The sequence below is a fragment of the Triturus cristatus genome, chromosome 4_1 (assembly GCF_964204655.1).
Source record: "Triturus cristatus chromosome 4_1, aTriCri1.1, whole genome shotgun sequence".
NCBI classification, from domain to species: Eukaryota; Metazoa; Chordata; class Amphibia; order Caudata; family Salamandridae; genus Triturus; species Triturus cristatus.
In genome coordinates, this window is record NC_140585.1 from 667052040 (window position 1) to 667075480 (window position 23441).

General features: G+C 41.9%; 1 protein-coding gene across 16 annotated transcripts in view; it reads right to left on the reverse strand.

Moving 5' to 3' along the window:
- Positions 1–23441, reverse strand: part of NRCAM (neuronal cell adhesion molecule) — a 971555-nt gene that overhangs the window by 168481 nt on the left and 779633 nt on the right. For all 16 annotated transcript variants that reach the window (XM_085653084.1, XM_085653089.1, XM_085653092.1 and 13 more), the window contains 3 exons: positions 19712–19843; positions 10752–10895; positions 10451–10562 (listed from right to left, as the gene is read on the reverse strand). In XM_085653084.1, coding sequence (XP_085509210.1) covers positions 10451–10562; positions 10752–10895; positions 19712–19843 — 388 coding nt within the window. The remainder of the gene's footprint in view (positions 1–10450; positions 10563–10751; positions 10896–19711; positions 19844–23441) is intronic.

Sequence of the window (23441 nt, forward strand, 5' to 3'; positions counted from 1 at the left end):
GCCGATTATTTCCTCGTGCCAGATTACTCAATGGATATAAATCTTCTCCTCAGAACAGTCCTTGTCTGGATTTCTAGCAGAAAATAAATGGCTGTCTACAGGGAATAGCTATTACTGGGACTGATGTTGCTCGAGCTTTAAAGTTAATACTCCATAACAATCTGCTATCCATTTTATTCAATGAGAGTCAGGTAAGGAGACTGGTAAACACTAGCAATGCCCCCAGTGTATTTCATGATTGTGCACAATTTCCAAATGTGTAAGGAGCTAAACATGTATGCTTCTGGAGGCTAACAAATGGGTATTTTGATGTTATTTCCTATCGTTTTTTGAATATTTTGTATAAGGAAAGTACACTGTGAGATGCCTTTTTAGCCCTATTGACAACAGTGAAACCTGGGAAGTTGCCTCTGACCCCACTTTCCTGGTTGATCTTTTACCTGTTGGGAGCTGAGTTACGTTATGTGTAGGCTTTTCTGTTTTAAGCATTTATTTGTTGAAGATAGATTTCAGTGTTTTTTCTCAGTGTTTTTCAAACATTTTGAAACTGGGGTCTATCAGTTTATCTCACTGCCTAATCCCCAAAATAGACAAAAATTATGACTTCCCAGATTTTTACAGAACATGTTTTTGCAGTGATTGTTAGAACATATATATTTAATTGAAAGGATAGGCATTCTAGTGTATATTGTGTCTTCCCCTTGGCAGTGTGTCTTATAAACTTATGGTACATTGTGCTAAGCACAGAAATCTTTGTATTGCAGCCTCACTCACCCTGAATCCCTCACATCTCTCTATCTCTCATACTCGCCGTCTCCAAGTCTGGTTTACATGACTGCTAGTGGATAAACACATTCATGGACACAGTTGGGGAGGCGCCATTCACCTACTCCTTATTGAATATTATGACATTTCAAGGGTGGTCAACCCTGCCATCCTCATAGTATGTTGAAGAACTCTTAACATTTTGAATGCCATCAGATTAATATGTGGATCAGTAGTTTACAACAGCTGAAACTTGATGCAGCCAGCATGCTCGATAATACTTTTCTGCTCTCTTTTCTTGACTCTATTAAAGTAGTCCTACTGTTGCTGAATGGAGATTCATAGCTGCACTAGGTTAAATAGCACACTTTATGTGAGGTTGATGGTTTAATCAAAATCAAATTGTCAGTCAGTCAGAACAACTTTATTTCGCCAACATAATAAAGGCATAAAACGCATACTACATATAAAAACTATCCACATCATTACAGTACAATACATTTTAAAATACAATAGTTATACAAATTACAAATTTATAATAAAAATTCACACTTGATTAGGGGCGCATTGCAATAGATTGATTCAGCAGATTGAGCTTCTCTTTTTAAGAGCAGTTTAAAGAAAGGATGCCACAGATAAACAGGTAAAGGGGTCAGCCAATAACTGCAAATAGTAAAAGGCCACACGACATTGTTTAAAATTCATTTTACGCATAATGTAGGGTCAGTAACCCACCCTTTGCCCGACCTGCGGGTGACGGTATTGCAGGAGTGTAAAAAGAACGATATCTGTTCACATATATTGGGTCAACCTCCCAAGTTTCTTGCAGACACACAGTTAGTTATCAACAAGGACAGCCATTCTATATTGGACCTTTTTTGGTTATAGCCAGAAATGTTCCAGGACATGACCGCTATAGACCCTAGGTGGTTCTCACAAGGAATATATTTCTGAGATGAATCCAGGTTGTCCAACTGAGAGCCTGTTAAACCTTGTAGGGTTACAGAAGGGGGAGTAATCGAAGGAAACCATTTCTGTAATTCTAAACCATCATCCCCATTAGCTAGTATAATCTGTTCATCCAGTCAATCACAACTAGGCAATCCTTCTAGTACAGCATATCTATTCCTCATGGGGATGGGTGAGACTGAGGGAAGGAGAGAACGATTAGGTAAATGATTAAAAGGCTTCCAAGTGGTAGATGATCTAGGGACAAAAAGCTGAGGTGGCAAATAAGGTTTATAGAAAAAACCCAAAGGAAGGGCAAACATTTGAAAATGCAATGATGGGATGCTTGGTAGGTCAAATAATAGTTCGCCCACTATATGATGATTGTCAAAGTTTAGTACGATGCAATCACCCTTAATGGTTTTGGGGGCCCTTCTCACCCAAGACACCCTCCTGGCCATAATAATATTATTAATTGCATTGCAATTTTCGCGTACATATTTGGACAGCCAATGCTGGGATTAGTGTATTAGCTGCTCAGTAGTTTCTGTTTGATTAGGTTTCAATTCTAGGGCATTGACTAGAACTATAACATATGGACAGGCTGCAGGCGGAAGATCTAACCTACCTTTAGATTTTACAATTTCACCTAGATACTGAGAAACTCCCTTTCCCAAAATAGAAGGTTGTTAATTTCCCTCCAAAGGGGCAGGGGGAATACAACAATCAGCGTTATGGTTGGTACCTGTACTCCCATTAAATAACTGAGGTTCCCCACATAACCTAATACAATCAGTTCTCTTGGTATTACAATATGCCTGGTTCTGACAGTAAATATTCTGTACAGCAGTTCTTAAGTTTTTATCTGATTCATGAACGTGATCCGGCAGAACAGTAAGCGGACCTATTGCTGGATGAGGTTCAGAACTACCCATATTAACGATAGGCGCGTCAGGGCTCATAAGGGGCTCTCTATCGGTTTGTAAATTTGGGCAGACTTTATCTTTTAACACAAGGGTATTATGAGCAGCATGATTCGTAAGATGTAGAGCCTCTAAAGATGACAACCTTTCCTCTATTTGGGATAGTTTCTGGAGTATAGGATTTAAAAGTACAGCCACCATAACCTCCATTCTTTTCAGTAAATCAGTATCAAAACCATCGTCCTTCTCCACCTGGGATTGGTTAATAGTTCCAACTTGATTGATAGATCTAATAGATCTTCGTAGCGGTACAAGTCCTGAATCCTGACCCTGGGTTCCTAGAGAATTCTGGTTGCAAGCCCTTTTAAGTGATTTTTGCTTTATTGGTGCACCCCCTTCCTTTTCCTTGACTTTGGAGCTGGCTCATTGTTCTCCACTTGAGAAGTCGTTGGTTGTTCCTGAGTTATATTATAGAGTTCAGACTAAGGTGGAGACAGGGACACCACGGGAGGTATATCCAAGCTAGGATCACCTGTCAATTGGCCAGGGTTTGTTTGCTCATAGGCCAAATTTCTTCCACCTATAGAGGAGCACTTCTGCAAAATAAGTGAGTCCAGAGAAAGCCTTCTTTCGGTTAACTCGATTTCATGAGCTAGCACAGATTCCGCCCTTGTTAAAAAAGCATCCAAGGTTCCAACAGGTCCAGTGCATTGGTTTCCCTTAGCAGCCTTGTTTTTACTCATTTCTGACCCCAACAATCAATCCCCAAAAGCATCAGAGAGATAAACATTCAATTTTAAAAATAGCTGGATTGCTAAATTAAGTGAAATACAGGACGAATTGCAATACCAATGCCCTTTATCAGCACAAAACACTGTGACTGGTGTAAGCGAATATAACCAAGATAACAAGGTCTGTTGGCTTTTGAGGGGATTAGTAAAATTCTTGTTGATTTTGTGCAAATAGTGCAAAAAGTGGCAAGTGCAATAAAGTGCAAATACAAACGCTATCTACAAGCTCATCAGATGCGCTCCAAAATTCCACAGTTCCTTCAGTTAGTATACAGGTTGACATGCAAATGTCTAATTGAAGCGCGTAATTAAAAGAGTTACCTCTCAACCTTCTCCTCTCCTTTGGATGATAAAGTATTAGGTGTTACCCAAACGTGCAGCAGCAACTGGTAAATGATAGGACAACTCTAAGCACAGCTATAAGTATAATAGTTCCAATGACGTGCCAAGAGAGGTGTCCCAGCCCAACCTCATTCAGGCGCAGACGGGCCCACCCACGCAGCTGATTTTGTAGTGCTTCCTGGCGCTCTCTCGTGACGTTGGCGGACAAGCCCTGCAAGACTGAGACCTGGCTGGACGATGTAGGTCCCTAGGACCGTGTGGCGGTAAGCAGGCAAACGGCAATATTTCGTGGGACCCGCACTGTGGGAGACCGTGGCTGATTTTGTAGCGCCTCCTGCCAATATTTTGCGGGACCTAAATGTTTGCAGTTAACATTCTAAGAACAGGCTCAACCCCCTACCTGTAAAGTGAAGCATTAACTTAACATGTCACAAAAGACAATGAGACACATTGCAACTATGAATGTTTGTGGTATCCTCTTTTGGTATGTGGAAGGTCTTGTCATGCTAATATTTGAATGCTGAAAGGTCAAATATTATTTGAATGCTCCCAGATTCTCTGCAATGCATAATTTAATTTGATCAAGCATGAAAACAAGCTCCTAAACCCTTCACCATTATTCCAAGCAAACAAAACTAGAAGAAACAAAAGAAAAATGAAACAACATTTTTGTGACATCCATAAACAACAAAATGAAAGCAGACTCATCTTATATCAGTCTTTTTTTGCCACAGCCTTGTATAAAAAAGTCACACTCTGATGGACCCTTCAAGAAGAAATAAAAAAATCACATGTTACCTATCACTTTATTTACCTTGAAAGTTATTTTGGTTTGTGGACATGTATGTGTCTATGGGGGTCAATATATTTATTCTGATTAGGTCTACTTCTTTTTGGTGCACTTTTATCAGTTATTCTAGGTAAAAAGCAAAAACAGAGACTTATGAGGTGTACATCCACCAATAACTTGGCCCCTTTTTGCTTTTCCTCTGAGACATAGGTGTGTGCAACTCTGGCTTTACCATAAACTGCTATCCATAGGGGTGTCTGTGACCAGGTTATTCCTGGCATAATAAGAGTGGTGTTGGGTAATATTTAGAGTTTTACCTGTAGTCGCCATCAGATTCTAAATGTGTATGGAATTGTGTTTGTTCTTAAGTAAGTATGATGTAAGAGTTTGGGCACAATTCACAGAACTAACTTAAGACAAAATCCTAAACTTACTACCATTTTGGTATTCAAAGAAGGCACTTACTCATTTTGGTATTCACAGAAGGCACTTACTCATTTCGGTATTCACAGAAGTTAGGACTCCTAACTTTAGGACTCCTAAATGCCTTTTGTGAATACCGAAATTCTTAAAGTTAGGCTTTTTCTCAGTTTAGTAGTAGTAAAGTTAGGACTCCTAACTTTAGGACTCCTAAATGCCTTCTGTGAATACCAAAATGAGTAAGTGCCTTCTGTGAATACCAAAATGGTAGTAAGTTTAGGATTTTGTCTTAAGTTAGTTCTGTGAATCGGCCGATAGTTCCTAATAGTTGATCCTAAGGAGGAATCTACAACTTCACCAAATACAAATCTGCGAGTGGAATCTCACAGTCGAGATAAATTTGATAAAATCACAGTAAATAAACATCGACAAAGCCGCTAGGTCTGGCTTGCATTTTCACATACATACCAGCCCTACTGGCTTAGCCAAAGCTGACAGGAATGCTTATTTTGTGTTTCAGCAGCAGTCCACTGGCAGCAGGGAGGGTGCTGTGCACATTGAATCTTATCTGTGGCACAGTCATTGAACATTTTTGATAGGAACGCAAAATTGTAAAGAAATCATTAGAGGAATGGTGTTTTAGCATCCCTGTCAATTTATATGTTTTCTTCAAAGTAGACTGAATTATCTTGCAGTGAAAAAGAAATAACAGATATGGATTGCTGCTTATATACAATGCATATACAGGATAAAGAATTGAATGTGACAAAAAGAGTGAGGATGAAGTGTACTTTCCAGAGGTAATTAATCCCTCAAGCATTCCAATTGAAGCCCTTCTTAGGAGGTAGAAGGATGCACACAAACAGCCAAAGGCATGGTGTTCAGACTAACATACTACTCTAAGCTGATCCAAAATGCGATTGACTATGTCTCAATGAAATGGCCAAAGTGGATTCACCAAAGCAGCCAGGGCCGACCTGCTTGCGCAGCCTGGTGCCTCCTTTACTTTGTTCTATTGTGTCATTTATAGAAATTTAAGGTTTAGTTTAGGCAGAGAATGGTGGGTGGCTCTTCATAAAAAAACAACTCCACAGCTGCCTTTGGATATTAGCTTTTACTTACTACTACATATGACTGCCTTATTACCAACTTATTACCAACTTGTTGGAATACATGGCCAAGCAGAGAACGTTGAATCAAGGAAATGATTCCTGTTGTTCCTAAAGCTATAGGTACGAAGCACTGTCTCGTTCAGTTTTCATACCTGATGGACTCCTTAAAGCAGCAAAAAAACTTTAAATAATTCATCACTGTTTCTGTAATCAGGATAATCCAGTATTGGTTCCAGGCTCCAGGAGGGTTAGGCATGGGAACCTATAATTCTTGGCGGAAAAGACCAAATACAGCAAACAAGCAAATAGGTTTATGAAAGCTTCTCAAGAACATATCACCAGGCAAACAGCAGTTTCAGTTCTAAAGCAGACCTCGAAAATTTAAAAACGCACTATACGTATTTAAGAATAAGTTCAATGTGTTTGAATACCTGATTTTAGGATAGTAGACCGGCATATAGTGAATCACATGGCTTAGCATACATAATAAAAGAAATATGTTGGATGGGCCTGCAGTCTTCACCTGAAATTAAATGCCTAATTGTACATTGTAAAAAAATGAGTTAGCATATCTTGATGTTCCAACTCCCTTCTGAGGGGAGATTGTGGGGAGAGAGGCAGGCAAACAATGGTTGTGGTCCACTGCTGTCGAGAATGGCCTGCCCAGCTACATAATGTAAGATATATCCTACTTTAATATTACTATTTATAGTATGCTTTTTAATATCTTTCAGTCATCGCAAAAACAGAGACCTGTATGGAGAGAGGATTTAGGCCATGTTGGAAGTTTAAAGTGATATGGAGCCTCGATAAGCAAGAGATGCCTTTGCGGATCTGAAGACAAAAATATGTTTGCATGATGCAAAAAGGCTACAATGATAAAGAGTTTCCATTGCAGTGTTGATGTTTGGTAGTGGTTTGTAAATGATAGAAAGCGCAACTAGAGGGGAGATGCCAGCACCACAAGACTCGCCACCATTTTTGACTCTGTGAGGAGGAAAATGGCGAGTAGAGAGTGTGAGGCAGAGTAGTACTTCGAGATAACACCTGTGGGGAAACACCCATTACAACGGAGTAACTACTGTGCACTACCTTTACAACGCAGCTGTTACAACGCAACTGCCTTTACATTGCATGCCATTACAACACATGCCATTACAACGCATGCCATTACAACGCATGTCACTACATCACATGCCATTACAACGCATAGCATTACAACGCATTATAAGGCAATTCATAGGGATTTTTTTAGTTTTTGGGTGGGTATGGGTTTAGGGGTACATGGGAATAGTACTTTTTTACTCCTACACTATCCAACACTTATCCTACTGTTGCATTCACTGGAGTGGGAATAGTAATTTTTACCCCTACGCTATCCAATACTTACCCTACTGTTGCACTCACTGGAGTGGGAATAGGGATTTTTACCCCTACACTATCCAACACTTACCCCATGTTGCCCTAAAAGCATTATGTGTTGTAATGGTCTGCGTTGTAATGGTATGCATTGTAACAGTAGTTTCTAAAAATGCATTGTAATGGCATGTGTTGTAAAATCATGCGATGTAATGGTAGTTGCGATGTAAAAACCGCATTGTAAAGGCATGCTTTGTAATTGTTTGCGTTGTAACGTCATATATTACACCTGTGCAACCATGTTCAGAAATACAACCCTGACATTGCAATTAATTTACACATTGGGCACTAGCACGTGTGAGACACTTTGAAATAAGATTCAAATAAGGAATAAATATACTAGATGAATAACGTGGGTTGTGTGACTATCTACTATCATTTATCTTTGCAGAGTCCGGCTACTGGAAGCACCAAACTCTCTCCCCAAGGCAGCACGTGTTACACCGCTGCTTGGCAGGCCCAGAAATCCAGGCCAGCACATGCCACCCAACGAGGCTGTGACAAGCTTCAGTGCAGAACATCTCAGGCGGGGTGTCTCTCTACTTTCAATCATATGCAGCATGGGAAAAGCGGCCGGTGGAGAAAGGGGTGGGGGGGACAATCCTGTGACGGGCGCCCGTGAATAAAAAGAACAGCCCAGTGGAGGAAGGGGGAGGGAGTAACAGGGCAGCGTGACGGCTCCACTGGTTACTCCTGGGTTCAAATAGCGTCCTGGCAGATGAAACGGGGGGAGGGGGAGTGGCAGAAGCATGACAATTCCGCTGAACACTAGTGGATGTGAAAATCACCCTGGCAGATGAAGGAGCAGAAACACACAGAAGAATAGACCATGCTACAATTAAAAAACGAACAAGAAGGTAGTGCGTGTTTATTTCCATCACTGCTTCAAGCTCTTAAATGCAGAACATTCTACACATCTGCACAATGCCGGGAAAAATCCAAAGGCTGCAGAGGAATGCCTCAAAGCCTCTCTCTGTAGGTTTATACTATGCTATGTGTAGTGGAGTCATCAGGGCCTTTCCAGACAGCTAAAACTCTTTGTAACCTAACCACAAGAATTGCAGAAGGGCTGACAAATAAGAACAAACATGCTGAATAAAACCTTATTTAAATAGCATTTCAGACTACATAAAAGCGTTTATAGAAGCCCTACTTTTATCTCATTCCAGTGTCATGGGCACAAGAAATATGTCAAAAGTCAAAACAGGTTGTCCACTCGAGTCCCAAAGATGATTTGAACCTCTAGCAAAATAAAATATTTTCCAAAGTCCACCACCAGTATTCAAGAAAAGATGAGCAACTGGCATATTGCTGTTTCTTTAGGGACCACTGTCCTGGATGGATGGATGTTAACCACATGTTAGGGACACCTCCCTTTGTCCTATTTGTAACCACTTTGTTCCCAAAGGGACCACAGGCGCACAAACAAGGCTGGGGATCTAAGTCCATAAGAGACTGGGTCTGGAACATTAAGGTGTTTGAATTCAGCCACAATTTTATCAGTGAGTAATATGTAATACTAGTGTGTTTGCCTGAGTGAAAACTTAATGTGAGGTATTCCCAGGGCTTTAAGTGGGGTGTCTCAAAGGGGCGTGGCCACTGTAATTAACGGCGTGGCTTAAAGCAAGGAAGCTAAAAATCTGTGCTTAGCATAATGAGCTGCCCGAGTATTTTGCTGTTTCTGTCATTACATCTAGATTTATAATACAACAAGCAACACCATACCTACAACAAGTCAGGACTATTGGCTGTGTCAATGGTTGTTAGTTGCATAAGATAAATAAGCAGCAACTATGGCTTGTATATAATATTGAAAAAGCTTCCACTTAAAGCCCTGGTGACACCACGACAATGTTGCTGCTCCTGAGTTTCAAAAAGAGAAGGGAAATCCAGAGAGAAAATGACTCTCTTTAAAGGATTTCCCTTCCCCTACAACGCTCACCTGGCATGACGTCATGCCTGATGTCATGCCGTAACTTCTCCACTAGTGAGAAGTGAGCATTGTGAGCATGCGCACATGATCTGCCTGCTGTCACTGCAGTCCATAGGACCGCCTGTGCCAAGGCACAAAAAAGAGCTCGATAGAGACCCGTTTTGAGGCCCCCTTTAAAAAATTATTGGTGCTCAGCACAGGTGAGACCCGGCCCACTTAAAGCAATGAGTAATTCCTTGTCTTCTGTAAGGATGCGAGACACTATCTCAATATATTGTTCATACAGTTTCTAAAATCATATGACATATGGCCTTGAGCAGCACATGCAGCCATAGCGCTCATCAATTTGCAGTTTCTGGAAGATATTTTCTGCTTGGACCAAGTCTACATTGAACGAAAATTATGCGGACCGAGTAAGAGAAAGAAAATGCAGGAATGACGTAGCATAGGAGAAGCACAATAATCAGTATTGCCACAAGATTTCGCTCCCGCCGTAAAAAATGCACACGCCATCTAAAATGGATATTAATTTCTAATACAAATGTCAAATTTAAACACTGTGACATCGAATTAGCATCCCCTGTAAAAAGACTGCCTTGTCCACTACTTAACGTCTTTTTGAACTGTTGTAGTATTTCTTATTCTTACTGCTGATTTTAAAGTTTTGTAAAAAAAAATTGCACCTGTCCCCAAACCTAACATCATGGGATACAGTTGTCAAAACGTTATTTTAATATTCAAGATGAACCTTCGTCCGCTAAAGGCCATGTAGCTTTTCACTGGTACACATATGAGTTAACATAACTCGAATCAATCAAGTTAAGAAGGTGGCAATTAATATCAAGGAAAGTTATAAAAGAGGAAACAGAAGAGGGCAAAAACTTTCTTTTTACCTCTCACAATTTAAAACCAACAGTAGCAGAGATAAATTTAAGTATAACGAAATACTGATGTTAAACTACGTTAGGTCCACAGATACTATTTTAAACAATATATATGTACTATACCATGCAATAGTTGGTTTAGGCGAGCCGAAGTATTTACAATCCAGCAAAGCCGGACTGTTTGCAATGACCTGGTACACCATGCGGGGAGCAGTAAGAATCCGGGGAGGCTCCGCTAAATAGAAAAAACACAGAACCGTTGTTTAACATCTAGCGTGTTCAAAATTCTATTGTTTCTTAATTTGATTAAAATTTGGTTGAAGTATATCTACAGGACCATGTAGTGAAGAATCAAAAGAAAGAAATGAAGTTAACTTCAAAGGGAAATACATCATTCGGGAAGAAAAGATGCCATAGATCTCACCTAAAACATTCACGAAGGCATTGGCCAACAAGTATCCATATTCATTGGAGGCGTTGCACTGGAAAACAGCACTAGATTGCTCCTGTATGTTTGTAAACATAATTGTATCCCCATCTACACTCCGGCTGGGATCTGCAGGTGCAACTGAAAATGTAAAATTGAAAAAAATGTTAATAGTATCTGAACATAAGCATATCTACAAATGCAAAATTAAATTTGTTTTCAACACTTCTTGACTTTATGCCAGTTAATACAATCTCTGGCGAATATAATCTGCTACCTGACCAGCAGTGCACTAGTATGAAGACCTTCTTCTGTAATTTCTAAAATTCCAGAATGTGTTTTGATGAATGGCTCTGGAGGTCCAATACGTATACCTGGTGCCAACCTTTGTGTGGGGGGACCCCCTGTCCTACCCCCACTTCCGGTTCCAAAAGACATGGCGGGCCTGGTGTCCGGGTCCTTTGTGCATACAGGAGGCAAAGCCTTTTGAAGAGTAAGTGGGGCTGGGAAGAGCCCCTCCCAGTTATCCTGCCAGGATGGCCCATACTGCCCACACCTAATCCCCCTTCGTGTCACTGTCAGGAAGAAATACACAAATCCCAAACGCAGGGCAATTCACAGCCATGTGACTCAGCACACTGGCAGAAGGCATAAATGGTTGGGGCAAAACAATGAAAACTTTCTAAAAATATTTATGTAAAAGTGGGTGACAAAATATACCCTTGTGGGGTTGGGTGAATAAGCTTGGGGTAATGATGCCTACAAGGGATGTATTTAAAAGTATATTTAGGTAAAGATCTCTGATTACTTACTAGACATCTAATCATGACATTAAGGCGCCAATTTAAGGCACAAATTGTCTACATTATTTAAAGAAGAGAAATAAGTCAATGAAACCGGGTACATTTCTTAATTCATTATATTTCACTCATAGAAAGGTGATTTCTTTAGGGGATCTAAATAAAAACTGTACTTCAACAGCATTGATAACAGAACAGAAAATTCATTGTCAGTTAAGTTTTGCTTGTTATCAATGCACGATAACCCGTTTCCAATAGTATACAGTTTGGAGACTGTGCTAGACATAGGATCAACATCTCACAGACTCAATCTTAACAAACTAAAAGGAAAATGCGTTAGGGCGTAGACATTTCGGTCTCTTCTGAGGTAAGTCTAAGAGACCATCATCAGGACAAGATGTTTCATGTGAAGATCCAAGACCCCTTGGGACAAGAGTCAAATCAATTCTAAAGAGGGAAATCTCGCAGTTAAGTAGCGGAATATTTACGCCGGGTGATTGTGGCGTCTTGCAGCAAAACCTCCTCACTCCAGGCAGGTATTCTTTTGGGATGGGCAGAAAAATGTTGGCATCAACTGCTGTAAGGGGGTGGTGAATTCTAAGACGTTCTTGACACCCCTCTTAGGATGCTCCGGAGATTGGAGCAACTAGTTTTAATCCTATCCTGTGCAATTCAATTAATAAAGGAGATATCATGGATATGCCCAGAGGCAGTTTAAATATATTTACATTTGGATCCTTATGTTCACCAGGACATATTTTATTCTGAGCTCCCTTTCCCAATTAAGGTTTTTTTGGGTTAAGGTTGAGACCATCGGATTAGTATCATCTTAACCTGGCGGGGAAGACTGGCCAATTATGAAGCATGCCACAATTACTTGGGTGAGGCCTCTCCATCCATAAACAACAGGTGTCCATACAGGACAATAGTAGATAATCCAGGATTAGGCGGTCACTTTTCTGGGATCTAAGGGTGCGTTCGGACTTGCCCTACCTTGCTGTGTGATTCTGGTATTGGATTAGGAGACTGTGGGGCAGAGCTTTTTGCTACTACTTCTCTCATTGTGGTCTTAATCTGTGAGTCTACCATGCCAAGTGGTGCCACCCCAGTCCTGGGCTCTTGGAAGTGAGCTGAAAGTGCTCTGCCAGCCTCAGTGGATCCAGCGGAACCGACAAATCTCTTCTGTGCAGTGTAAACCCAAGCAGAACTGACGCATCCTTACCACTACATGAATTAGACCCATCGCAAAGGCCCACATCGCAGCCATTCAGAACCAACGTATCACCCGACATTCTCAGCACAGGCCCTCGCATCTTTCATTGATGGAAGCCTTGACAATGATGGACTCCACTTTGAAGGTCTTCGGAACAGATGCATTGCCCTAACTGCGTGCCCCATCCTCAACACTGGACTTTGCATCATAAGACCTGTTGACAAGGATCTTCAATGACGATGCAAGGCCTTTACATCGCAGCCTCACCGCACCTCAAAACCGATGCATTGCTTCAGCTGTGTGCCTCATCTTCGACACGGACCCTCAAAACACCCCACAAACAAGTATTTAAGGTACTTTGATTGGTGGGCCTAACTGGGTCCCTGTAGCCCGCCCCCGCTCCATTGTGGTCAGTCTGAACGTGTGACTTTGTTCTGGTCCGGTATGACCAGTTATCCACAGTTGGCACTTTCCTTTTTGGCACTATTTTCAATGACATCTTTAAACTTGAACATCTACAGTAAAACTCACAAGAAGGTGTGAATGCTCGTCCCTTAGTCTATGGAGCAACTTACTCTTTAAACTTAGGCATATATCCAGGAGTGACTTTCAATCTGGCAGAACAGATAGCAGGGCCATTTTGACCTTGTACGCCCGGATATACACTGTGGGTACAATCCCCCAGATCACTTTTATGCACACTTCACTTCTTAGTTGGTCCTGAGGAAGAGCCACGGATCCGGTTGGACCGCAGGGGTGCGAAACATGTCGACCACATTGACCACATTGTAGTTACCGAATGGGACATTAAGCCCACTAGGGTAACACCCAACCTACGGGGTTTTTAGGCTGTCAAGGGTGCCATTCCCTCGTCTTTATTAAACAATATCCTTTGAGCAACCCTTAGACAATTTTAACATATCACATCACACACACTACTGCACCACTACTAGTTTTAGGACCCAGACCACACACCTGCATGCACCAAACGGCGTTTTCTCTAAAAAGATCTCCGTTAAAGTGACCCTTCGGGGGACCCGTAGGGAATTGCAGCGCCAGCCCGACGAGGAGCAAAACGCCCGATGATGAAGCATGACACCTCCCGGGGTGTGTGAGGGCAACAAGAGAAAATAAGCTCTGCTAACCCTCCCAACCCTTGGGTCTTATAGAGCCTAGGACCCCCTTTTCATACGTTTTTTTAGTTTCCTTTTCTCTACTTCTTTGGAACAGTGTCTCCGTTTTTGATTGATATAGATGATACACGGAGCACAGACACTGGACCATACCAAGCTCCTGGTCCCTCCCTCTCTTTTTTCATATAGGGATTTTAATACAACAATGGACTCACAACTAGATAGATAGCACTATTTAGCTAAAGGACATATTAGCTCTGCAACAGTTCCTAACAACATTTTAGTTGAAGGTCAGTTGAATGATAGCTGGTGACAAAGAAATCTGGGCCTCCAACAAAGCACATATTACTTAGGGACACACCATATGGTCAAGGCTGGACTTCTGGCTTTTCTCATAAGATGTTACTATGTGGACAGAGGAGGCGATGCACTTTGCACGTACATTATCTGATCACTCAGTCTCGGCACTATGCCTGCCGCAAAGCACCAGATTAAGAGCCTAGCGATGTGGCTTGTCAGCTCCTTAAGTTTCAATCATCAAGCCACCAAGCTCTCAGCTACATGTTTTGGCATGAGGAGGATGTTAAGAAAAATTCTTCCTTTACACCCCTTCCAGGCACGAAGGATTATGGTGCAAGCCCTCATCTTGTCCCGTCTGGATTACGGGAACGCCTTGTATCGGAGCGCCCCTCAGGCCACTACTCAAAAATTACAAGTGAACCAGAATTGTGCGGCTCGCCTACTCCTCCATATTCCTCAGAGACAATCAGCAAAACCTGCAATGAGAAAACTTCACTGGCTCCCGATCAAGACCTGAATACGATTTAAGGCCATGTGCCTGGCCCACAAAGCCATCTGGAAAACTGGCCCTGCCATTATCCATCCCTTGGTCACTCCTTACCAACCTTCAAGGAGTCTTCGTTCCAGCTCCGCTTTCCTTGATACCACAAGGAAAGTACGCAGATCCAGATGGGGCGGACGGTCCTTTTCCCTGAATGCTGCTAATCTCTGGAATTCTCTTCCCTCTACTCTTCGCATGGAACCTAATTTACAGACCTTCCGTAAACTACTTAAAACGTATCTTTTTAGTACTACTCACTAACTTGCAGTGATTCTGCTTGTCCTGTCCTAAGCGCTACGAGGCCTCAGAGTAGTAACGCGCTATAGAAATGTAATTTCATTCATTCATTCACTCATTCATTCACTCACCAGTGTTGCTCCAATTCCAGCTTCCAGGACACCCCCGGTGGCGTCTCTCACCTAGGGTACTTCTGGAGCAAGTGCTGTGTGAGGATATCCACACAATGATTGGGCATTATTTCCAGGAAAATTAGGGGTCAGTGGACACATGCACCCGTATGGCAGGCTTTTAAGGCAGTGTTGAGGGGTAAATGCATCTTGAAACAACACGGTGTACTTTAAACACTGCATGTTAATCTAACAAAGTTGGAATCTGAAATCAAACAGCTAGACGGTAGGGTTACTAGCACTGAAGACCAGGAAGTCAGGGAAGACGTACGTAAAAAGGTCTCAGTATATAACAAGACTGCAGAGAGAAGCTAACTACCTGCTTAATTATGCTAGAGCACGAATATACTGTGAGGGAAGCGGACCAGGGAAAGCATTAGTCACTGCTATAAGAAAGCCATGGGCCGCTTCTGCAGTGACTCAAATACACGACTCGGCAGACGGGCTACGATAAGCTCTCAATGATGATGAACGGTCTTCATGGACTACTTAATGGCACTGTACACTTCCCACAAGCAATATGCCCCAGACAGGATAGCAACATACTTTGATAATGTCACACTGGCCTGGCTAAGTGACACCCAGAGCCAATTCCTGGCATGCCACAAAACGTTGGGAGAAATCACTGACGCTATTAAAGAACTGTCAAACAATGAAAGCTCCAGACTCCGATGGCCTCCCCGGTAAAATGTATCAAATGTATATCAATCTGTTAGCACCTTGACTACACTCAGTTTATGAGGAAGCCATGGAGAAGGATGAACTACCCGACTCAATGAGCGAAGCCATAATTATAACTTTGCTTAAACTTAATATACCTGATACTGACTACAAATCTTATAGACTGCTATCGCTGATAAACTACGACACAAAATTCTAGCTAAAATCCTCGCAAACCGCCTTTTACCCTGGCTACTAAACTTGGTCCTTCTCGGCCAGTCAGGGTTTGAGCTGAGAAGATAAACCAAGCATAACCTGTATACACTGCTTGCCGTATGTTACCAAATAGCTACAGAAACAGATCCTGCTGCAATTTTCCTTGATGCTACTAAGGCATTTGATTCCCTTGAATGGGAATTCTTACTGACAACCCTAGTATGTATGGGACTACCCTACTTCATCCTACAACTGATTAAATTACTTTGTACTAAACCAATAGTGAGACTATACTTGAATGGACAAGTCTCAGTGCGTATTATGAGTAACAGGGGAATCCGACAGGACTGTCCATTGTCATCCATACATTTTGCTATCGTGTTGGCACTCCTTGAAGCTACCCTTCACCAAAAAAATATCCCATACTCTCTGAGATTTGGTAACAGACCCCTATTGATCTCGCTATACGAGGATGATGTAACTTTATATGAAAGGAATCCACAAAAAGGAGTCCATCTACTTCTAAGAGAATTCCTCCACTTAGGAGAGTGGTCAGGTCTTTCCATCATTTGGGAGAAGTCAATTATTACACCTTGCACAGGCAAATTTGAGCTGGAGTGTCCGCTAACTTACTCAGACTGTCCCATTAAATATTTGGACATATGGATTAGTCTAGAAAAGGAGAAAATCCTAGCACTAAATTAAGGAAGAGACATTTCTAGGCTGCAGGAACAAATAACTGGTTGGCTAAAACTGCCGCTATTGCGGGACAAATTGGCTTATAAAAAATGGTGGTACTACTGAGGTTCCTCTTCTACTTTGTAAATATACCCATCACACTGGCCAACCACTTTTTTAAAACTCTCACCTCACTAATAGTACACCTCACTTCGATGGGCAAACAACCACAAACAGCCTGGGCCACCCTAACACTGCCATATGATATAGGAGGATTTGCTATACCAGATATGGAACTTTATTAATGTAATGCTCAAGCTCACTATTACTGGCTAAAATCCCCTAAATACTTGCCCTATACTGCCACTGAAACAGCTTACCCAACACCTCTGAACATATTATTATGGAATAAAATAAAATAAATCACCACACGAGTGAAAGAAACACATTGCACTGCCCAATGCATGCATAGGATAAAAAAAGGAAAAATACAACCTTCCCTCTCCTCTATTCCCCATCTGCCCCATCCATTATTTAGTGTAACAATGGAACCCAAAGTGTGTACTGAACTTTGCAAGCTTAATATAATAAAATGGGGAGACCTCTACAAAGATAAGCACTTTATTGCAATGGATACATTTGCCACACACCTTCCTATGCTATTGGATTATTATCCACTCCATAGACTTAAAATAATTAGTAAGAAACTCACCCCATAATTTCCAAACTAACCTGATTAATCTGGCCCACATGAGCTTTTAGCTGCTGCCAACAGTCCCAGAAAACAAATTTCATCAATATACAGTGCGATACAGAAATCACTTCCAAGGAGCTCATGCCCTGCTAGATCTGCCTAGGAAAAAGACCTGAACCAACAGATATCGGACGAGGTGCGGGTGTAATGTTGTGCGCAAATGGGAAAATCCTCCCTAGCAGCAGACTGCACCTAATACATTTCCGATTTCTCCACCATCTTTAATATACTCTTTTAAAATTGCACAAATGGGACCTGAAGGACACAACCTACTGCGAAAGTTGTGGCAGGGGAGGGAGACTTTATTCACCTTGCGTGGCAATGTTAGATGAGCCACAATTTCTGGACTCAGACCATGCTCTCATTGCAGGATATGATTAGAACTAGGTTTCAACCATCCCTACTCATTGCATTCTTGAAATGGGTTCAGAGAATTCCCCACACGGACCTCAAATTTGGAGCCCTTGCCTTATCAATGGCTAAGAGAATAGTGGCTAAACATTGCGGCCGAGTAAGAGCTCTGACTTAAGAACTATGGATGCAAGAACTCAGGTAATGCAATGAGCAGACGGAACAATATAACAAGTTGATGCCTATGCATTCTAGGCCACGTGACATCTGGATACTATTTCAGAACTTTTTGATTACATCCAGAAATAAAGCTGTATACTGAACAACTGAGTGACCACAGAGAATGTCAATATTGGTTCGACTCACACTGGGGAGTGGGGTAATGCTAGTCCTTGTGCTAGTCAGTAGCAAGAACAACTGAAGTGGTTGGGACTATATATTGTAATGCTACTGCCTATCTATGTTGTGCTGAACCGTATCAATGATGTATTTTGGAGCACTCTTAAGTATATCAAAATTCTAATAATAAAAAATATATATGTATATCAGTTCTGTGCTTACGACTCTCATCTGATAGCACCACTGAGCATAAGCACCGACTCTCATCACTGAAGCTGGGATGTCAAAATTCTTAAATATAGGCCTCCAGAACCAGAGATCATCCTTATCACCAATGGCAATAGGTTAGCCCAAGTACAATAACGGTCTACAGCAGTTCTGAGAATTATGTGACTTTCATGAATGGCACTCTGTTTTGGTACCCAGAATGCCATGCAAACCTCAAAGTTTGACTAAACAAACACACTTTCCATAAAATTGTGTGATTGAAATTTCTAAATCAGCAGGATCAACAAAATTCCTATCAACCAGTGTTCCACCATTTCCTTCAATAAAAATGGAGCCCACTTGTATGGCTGGGTCTATCACACATGACATGATAGACCCCGAAGCACAATGTCAAGACATCACATTTTCACCATGGAAATTGATCCGTTTTGGTGATGTGATTAGTGGCGATATTTTTTATTGGTCATCACCCTAAGAAACCTACTAAACCTAGACATTTCTGAAACTAGATACTCTGGAGAGTCTAGACTGGTGTGACGTGGATCCCATGAGGATTTCACCCAAAATGGCCTGCTACACTCCAACCTTCACAAAACTCAGAATTTCCCTCTCATTTTTGAGATGGAAAGTTCCAGATTCTGTGGCGATCCACAAAATTCCTACCATCCAGCATTCCCACAATTATCCTCATAAAATTGATCTTCACTTGTGTTACTGGGCCTATCACCCACAGCAGAAATGGCTGGAACTGTGAAGATATGAAGTCAATGTGGTCTTCACATGGTCCCTTATTAAGTCCGTTACTGACACAGGCAATAGGCCCTAATGACAGGTGATCCAGTGCAGGAAGTGTAGTGATCGGGTAGTATAAATGAGGCAATGCAGTGAGGGTATACCTTCAGATGTAATGTATTTGTGAATAAAAATCTGAGCCAACAATACAAGTGTAAACAACCATTTCCAATGTCTGGGTCTGATAATATGGGGAAAAACAGCAGATATCATTGTTTCTAGTAGCAATTCTGGAATCTGGAGATAAAAGGATGTTAAGACATATTTTTTTAAATAGAGGAGATATTTGTTACTATTAAGATGACTTCCCATATTAACACTACATCTTCCCGTAACATTAGAGGGTGAATATTATAATGTGGAGTGGAAAACATGTTCATTTACTGATTAAACTCCTATCTTGCCCATTACTGTCACAAACGTAATCAGGGCCGATATCTTTTTCATGTTTTTCATGTTTGGGTTGCAAAAGGATTGCCAGAGATTCTTCATTTCTAGGACAGGGTTTCTCATTATGCAGGTCTCCATTCATTATTCTGACTTACATTTTATTGGGACTCCATTTGTGGACCAGGTAATTGTAGGTTTTGGGATTCCATCAGCTCTACATATAAGTGTACCAGTATCGCCAGGTGACAGTACAAGATTTCGTGGTGCTGTTAACCAATACGGTGCCGCTATACAATGGAAATGGAAAACAATAAAAATATATATTATGAGAATATATTCAAACCACACCAGAACAGCATTTAGAAATACAATTAATCAAATATTTGTGGATGTTATACATTTCATAATTTAGTCTTGTGTGAAAATGGAGATGTTCCCAGGAGCAGCCCACTATGTGAAACACAGCCTAGAGTAGAGAAGAGTCAATTAAGCAGGGTATAATTCTTGATTTTCCATGAGGATGAGAAATATTTTTCATTTATTTAACACAAATGTATAGGTTTATTACCCAATTTATTTACAACTATGGCCTTTCATTGCCATGATGAGATCTACTGTCAGATGACTTTGGCAAAATGATATATTTTTGCAGAATGAGGTATTCATCGCAGACATGTCTACTTCCCCATGTAGCAGGTTAACCAACATTTATACATACTCATACCAGTATCAGCAATAGCAATAAAGACTCATCTGATTGGACTCTGAATTGGAGGCAGCTGTTAATGTCCACAGCTATCCAGGTTGGTGCTGTAGATTCACACATTTATCTTAATGCAGCAGACGCTTTGACTTTTGGCACTTCACATAGTATACTAAACTTGTGCCACCGCTCTCTAGGTAGAAGTGTTGAGCATAACCACGAAGAGCTGCTGCTGCTTTCTTTCCCTTGTTTCACAGTGAAATTCTACTGCTGAAATGAGGAATGTAAATGACACCTTCTACAAACTGCTGATGTGAAGAAATCCATCAATTTTGTTTCTTTCGCCATTTCTGTTTTTTATTTGGAATTCTGGATTGTTTTTACTCTGCAGTGGGCTGAAGAGTTCAAAGCAGTCCCTCCCAAAAGAGCTCTGTGTTGTGCTTGGGTCCTCACAGTATAGCTCCTACTTTAGCCTATCCTGACCCTGCAAGGGCACTGGGCTGAGAGTCATTTTAAATTATTATTAACTCACACCTTAGAGATCAGTACTATTAGTATAGGGAAAACTGTTCTAGGGCTGTGGGTAAGTTCTCCCTTTCAGCAGCTTGAATAGTTTTAAGACAATCTGCCAGTCTTTGCAGCATGTCTATTATAGAAAATGTTACATCACTAAATAATTCCATTCAATCAATCATTCAGATTTGTAAGGCGTAACACCCCTAGTGGTATCTGGGCACTGAGGATGCTGTGTTTCAGTCGAACAGCCAGGTCTTGAGTCTTTTTCTGAAGTCCGACAGGGTGGGTGTTGTTCAGAGGTGCAGGGGCAGGCAGTTCCAAGTCTTGGCGGCAATGTAGGAGAAGGAACAACCCCCACTACGGCTGCAAGAGATGTGGGGGGGTGGGCGTTTGAGGAGGAATGCAGGAGTCTGGAGGGTTGATGGAAATTCAGTCGATGGTTGATGTAGGATGGTCCTTGATTGTGATGAGCTTTGCAGGCAGTTGTGAGGATCTTGAACTGACATCTCTTCTGAATGGGGAGCCGTTGGAGATCTCTGAGGTGGGGGTGATGTGGGACTGTTTGGGAAGGTCCAAGATGAGTTTGTCTGTCATGTTCTGTATGGTCGGAAGTTATCTGAGTAACTGAGTGGAGATGCCAGCATAAAGGGTGTTGCCATAGTCGAGGTGACTGGTAATGGACAGATTTTCTGGTGTTGATGGGATCCATCTGAAGATTCTGCGGAGCATAGTAGAGTATGGAATCAAGAGAAGGAGGCGAATGCATTGACTTGTCGTTTTATGGTCAATTGGCTATCGAGGATGATCTCTAGGATGCATGCATGATCTGTAGGTGTGGCGGTTGGTCCAAGTTCAGCTGGCCACCAGCTGTAGTCCCAGGCAGAGGTGTTGTTCTCGCAGATCAGTATTTCTGTCTTGGAGTTCAGTCTGAGGTAGTTTCTCATCCAGTTGGCTACGATGGTCATGGAGCTGGAGAAGTCAGTCTTGGCGCTGGTTGGGTCATCAGGAAGCGAGAGGATGAGTTTAGTGTTGTTTGCGTAGGAGATTATGTTGAGGCCGTGGGATCTGAAGACGTCTGTGAGTGGGGTCATGTAGGTGTTGAATAGGGTGGGGCTGAGGGATAATCCTTGGGGTACGCCGCATAAGATACCCTTGTGTGTTGAGGCGAAGGGAGGCAGGCGGATTCTCTGACTGCATCCTGTAAGGAAGGAGGCGATCCACTTGAGGGCGTCTTGCTGTATGCCAATGTTGTAGAACCTGTTGATGAGGGTGTTGTTGGAGACGGTGTTGAATTCTGCAGAGAGGTCGAGGAGGATAAGGGCCACAGTTTCTCTGCAGTTGAGGAGAGTTCTGATGTCTGTGCAGCAAACAGCATGGTCTCAGTGCTGTGATCAGCATGGAATCCTAATTGTGAGGTGTTCAGTAGGTGGTTTTGTTTCAGGAATACGTGAGTTGTTGGTTGATGGCTTTTTCAAGAACTTTGGCTGGGTAGGCGAGCAGGTAGATCAGTCGGTCGGCGGAGGGTTTCTTGAAGAGGGTCAGACTACAGTGTGTTTCCATCTGTCCGGAAAGGTTGCTGTGTTGCTGGAGGTGTTGAGGATGCTAGTGAGTTTGGTGGTGATTGTGTTCATTCCGAGGTTGAAGAGGTGGTGGGGGCTGGGGTTGTTGGGTGCTCCAGAGTGGATGGAAGACATAATGGCTGTGGTGGTCTGGGTGGTAAGTGGAGACCAGTTGGTGACCATTTGGCTTGATTTCGCTCATTGGTTGAGGTTGTTGAGGCTGAGGGTGGTAGGTTGGGGGTTGAAATTTTTGTAGATTGTGGCAATCTTGCTGTGGAAGTAGTCTGAGAGGGTGTTTCAGAGTTCTTGAGAGGGGTGGATGGTGTTTTCTGTGGCTGTAAGGTTGGAGAATTTCCTTAACTATAGTGCAAGGGTGCCTGTGCTGGCGCTAGGCAGCTAAATTGTGCGCCAGCGCAGGGGGAAAACGCAGAGCTGCACCATATTCTTGTAAATGTGGTGCAGCCCTCCATTTCTAAAGTGACGGAGCGTGTTGTTAGCCTTCTTGGCTAAATCACATGCTTCACCACTTTCCTTGTGAATATGCCCCTAGACTAAAATGGATCAAACCCCTTTATCAAAATCTGGGAGTTAGGCACTTTTGGGAAGCACTGCGGATATGTAACACAGATGCTACTCCTTTTGTCGTACATGCTGTGTCTACATTTCTTCAAACATCTTGGCCTATTAGAATGAACTTGCACTGATGTTTGCAAAATGAATATCCATTTTCCTTTTTTTAGTTACATGATGGCCTATCCGGGCAGTATTTTAATGTTGTTTTACTTATTTCAACATACTCTGTTCTAAAGGTTGTATTTTATCTCAGCATTTAAATCTGTTTTGTTTATGTGTGTAGTGCTGATGGATTACTACGTATCCAAAGTAACAATAAATGAAATGAGAATTAAATGAAGTAAAAGTAGGAGTGTTGGAGTAGGAACATTTTGCACTTGGCTTTGACCATTCAATAAAGGTATGCCTTATTCCTTTAAAACCCTAGTTTTGGCCCACTGGCTTTACTTTACTTCCGGCTTTGCTTGGAAAAGCAGAAGGAAGAGGATTCTCCTAAAATGTTTTCAAAATGATTTCTACTATCTTCAAGGGGTG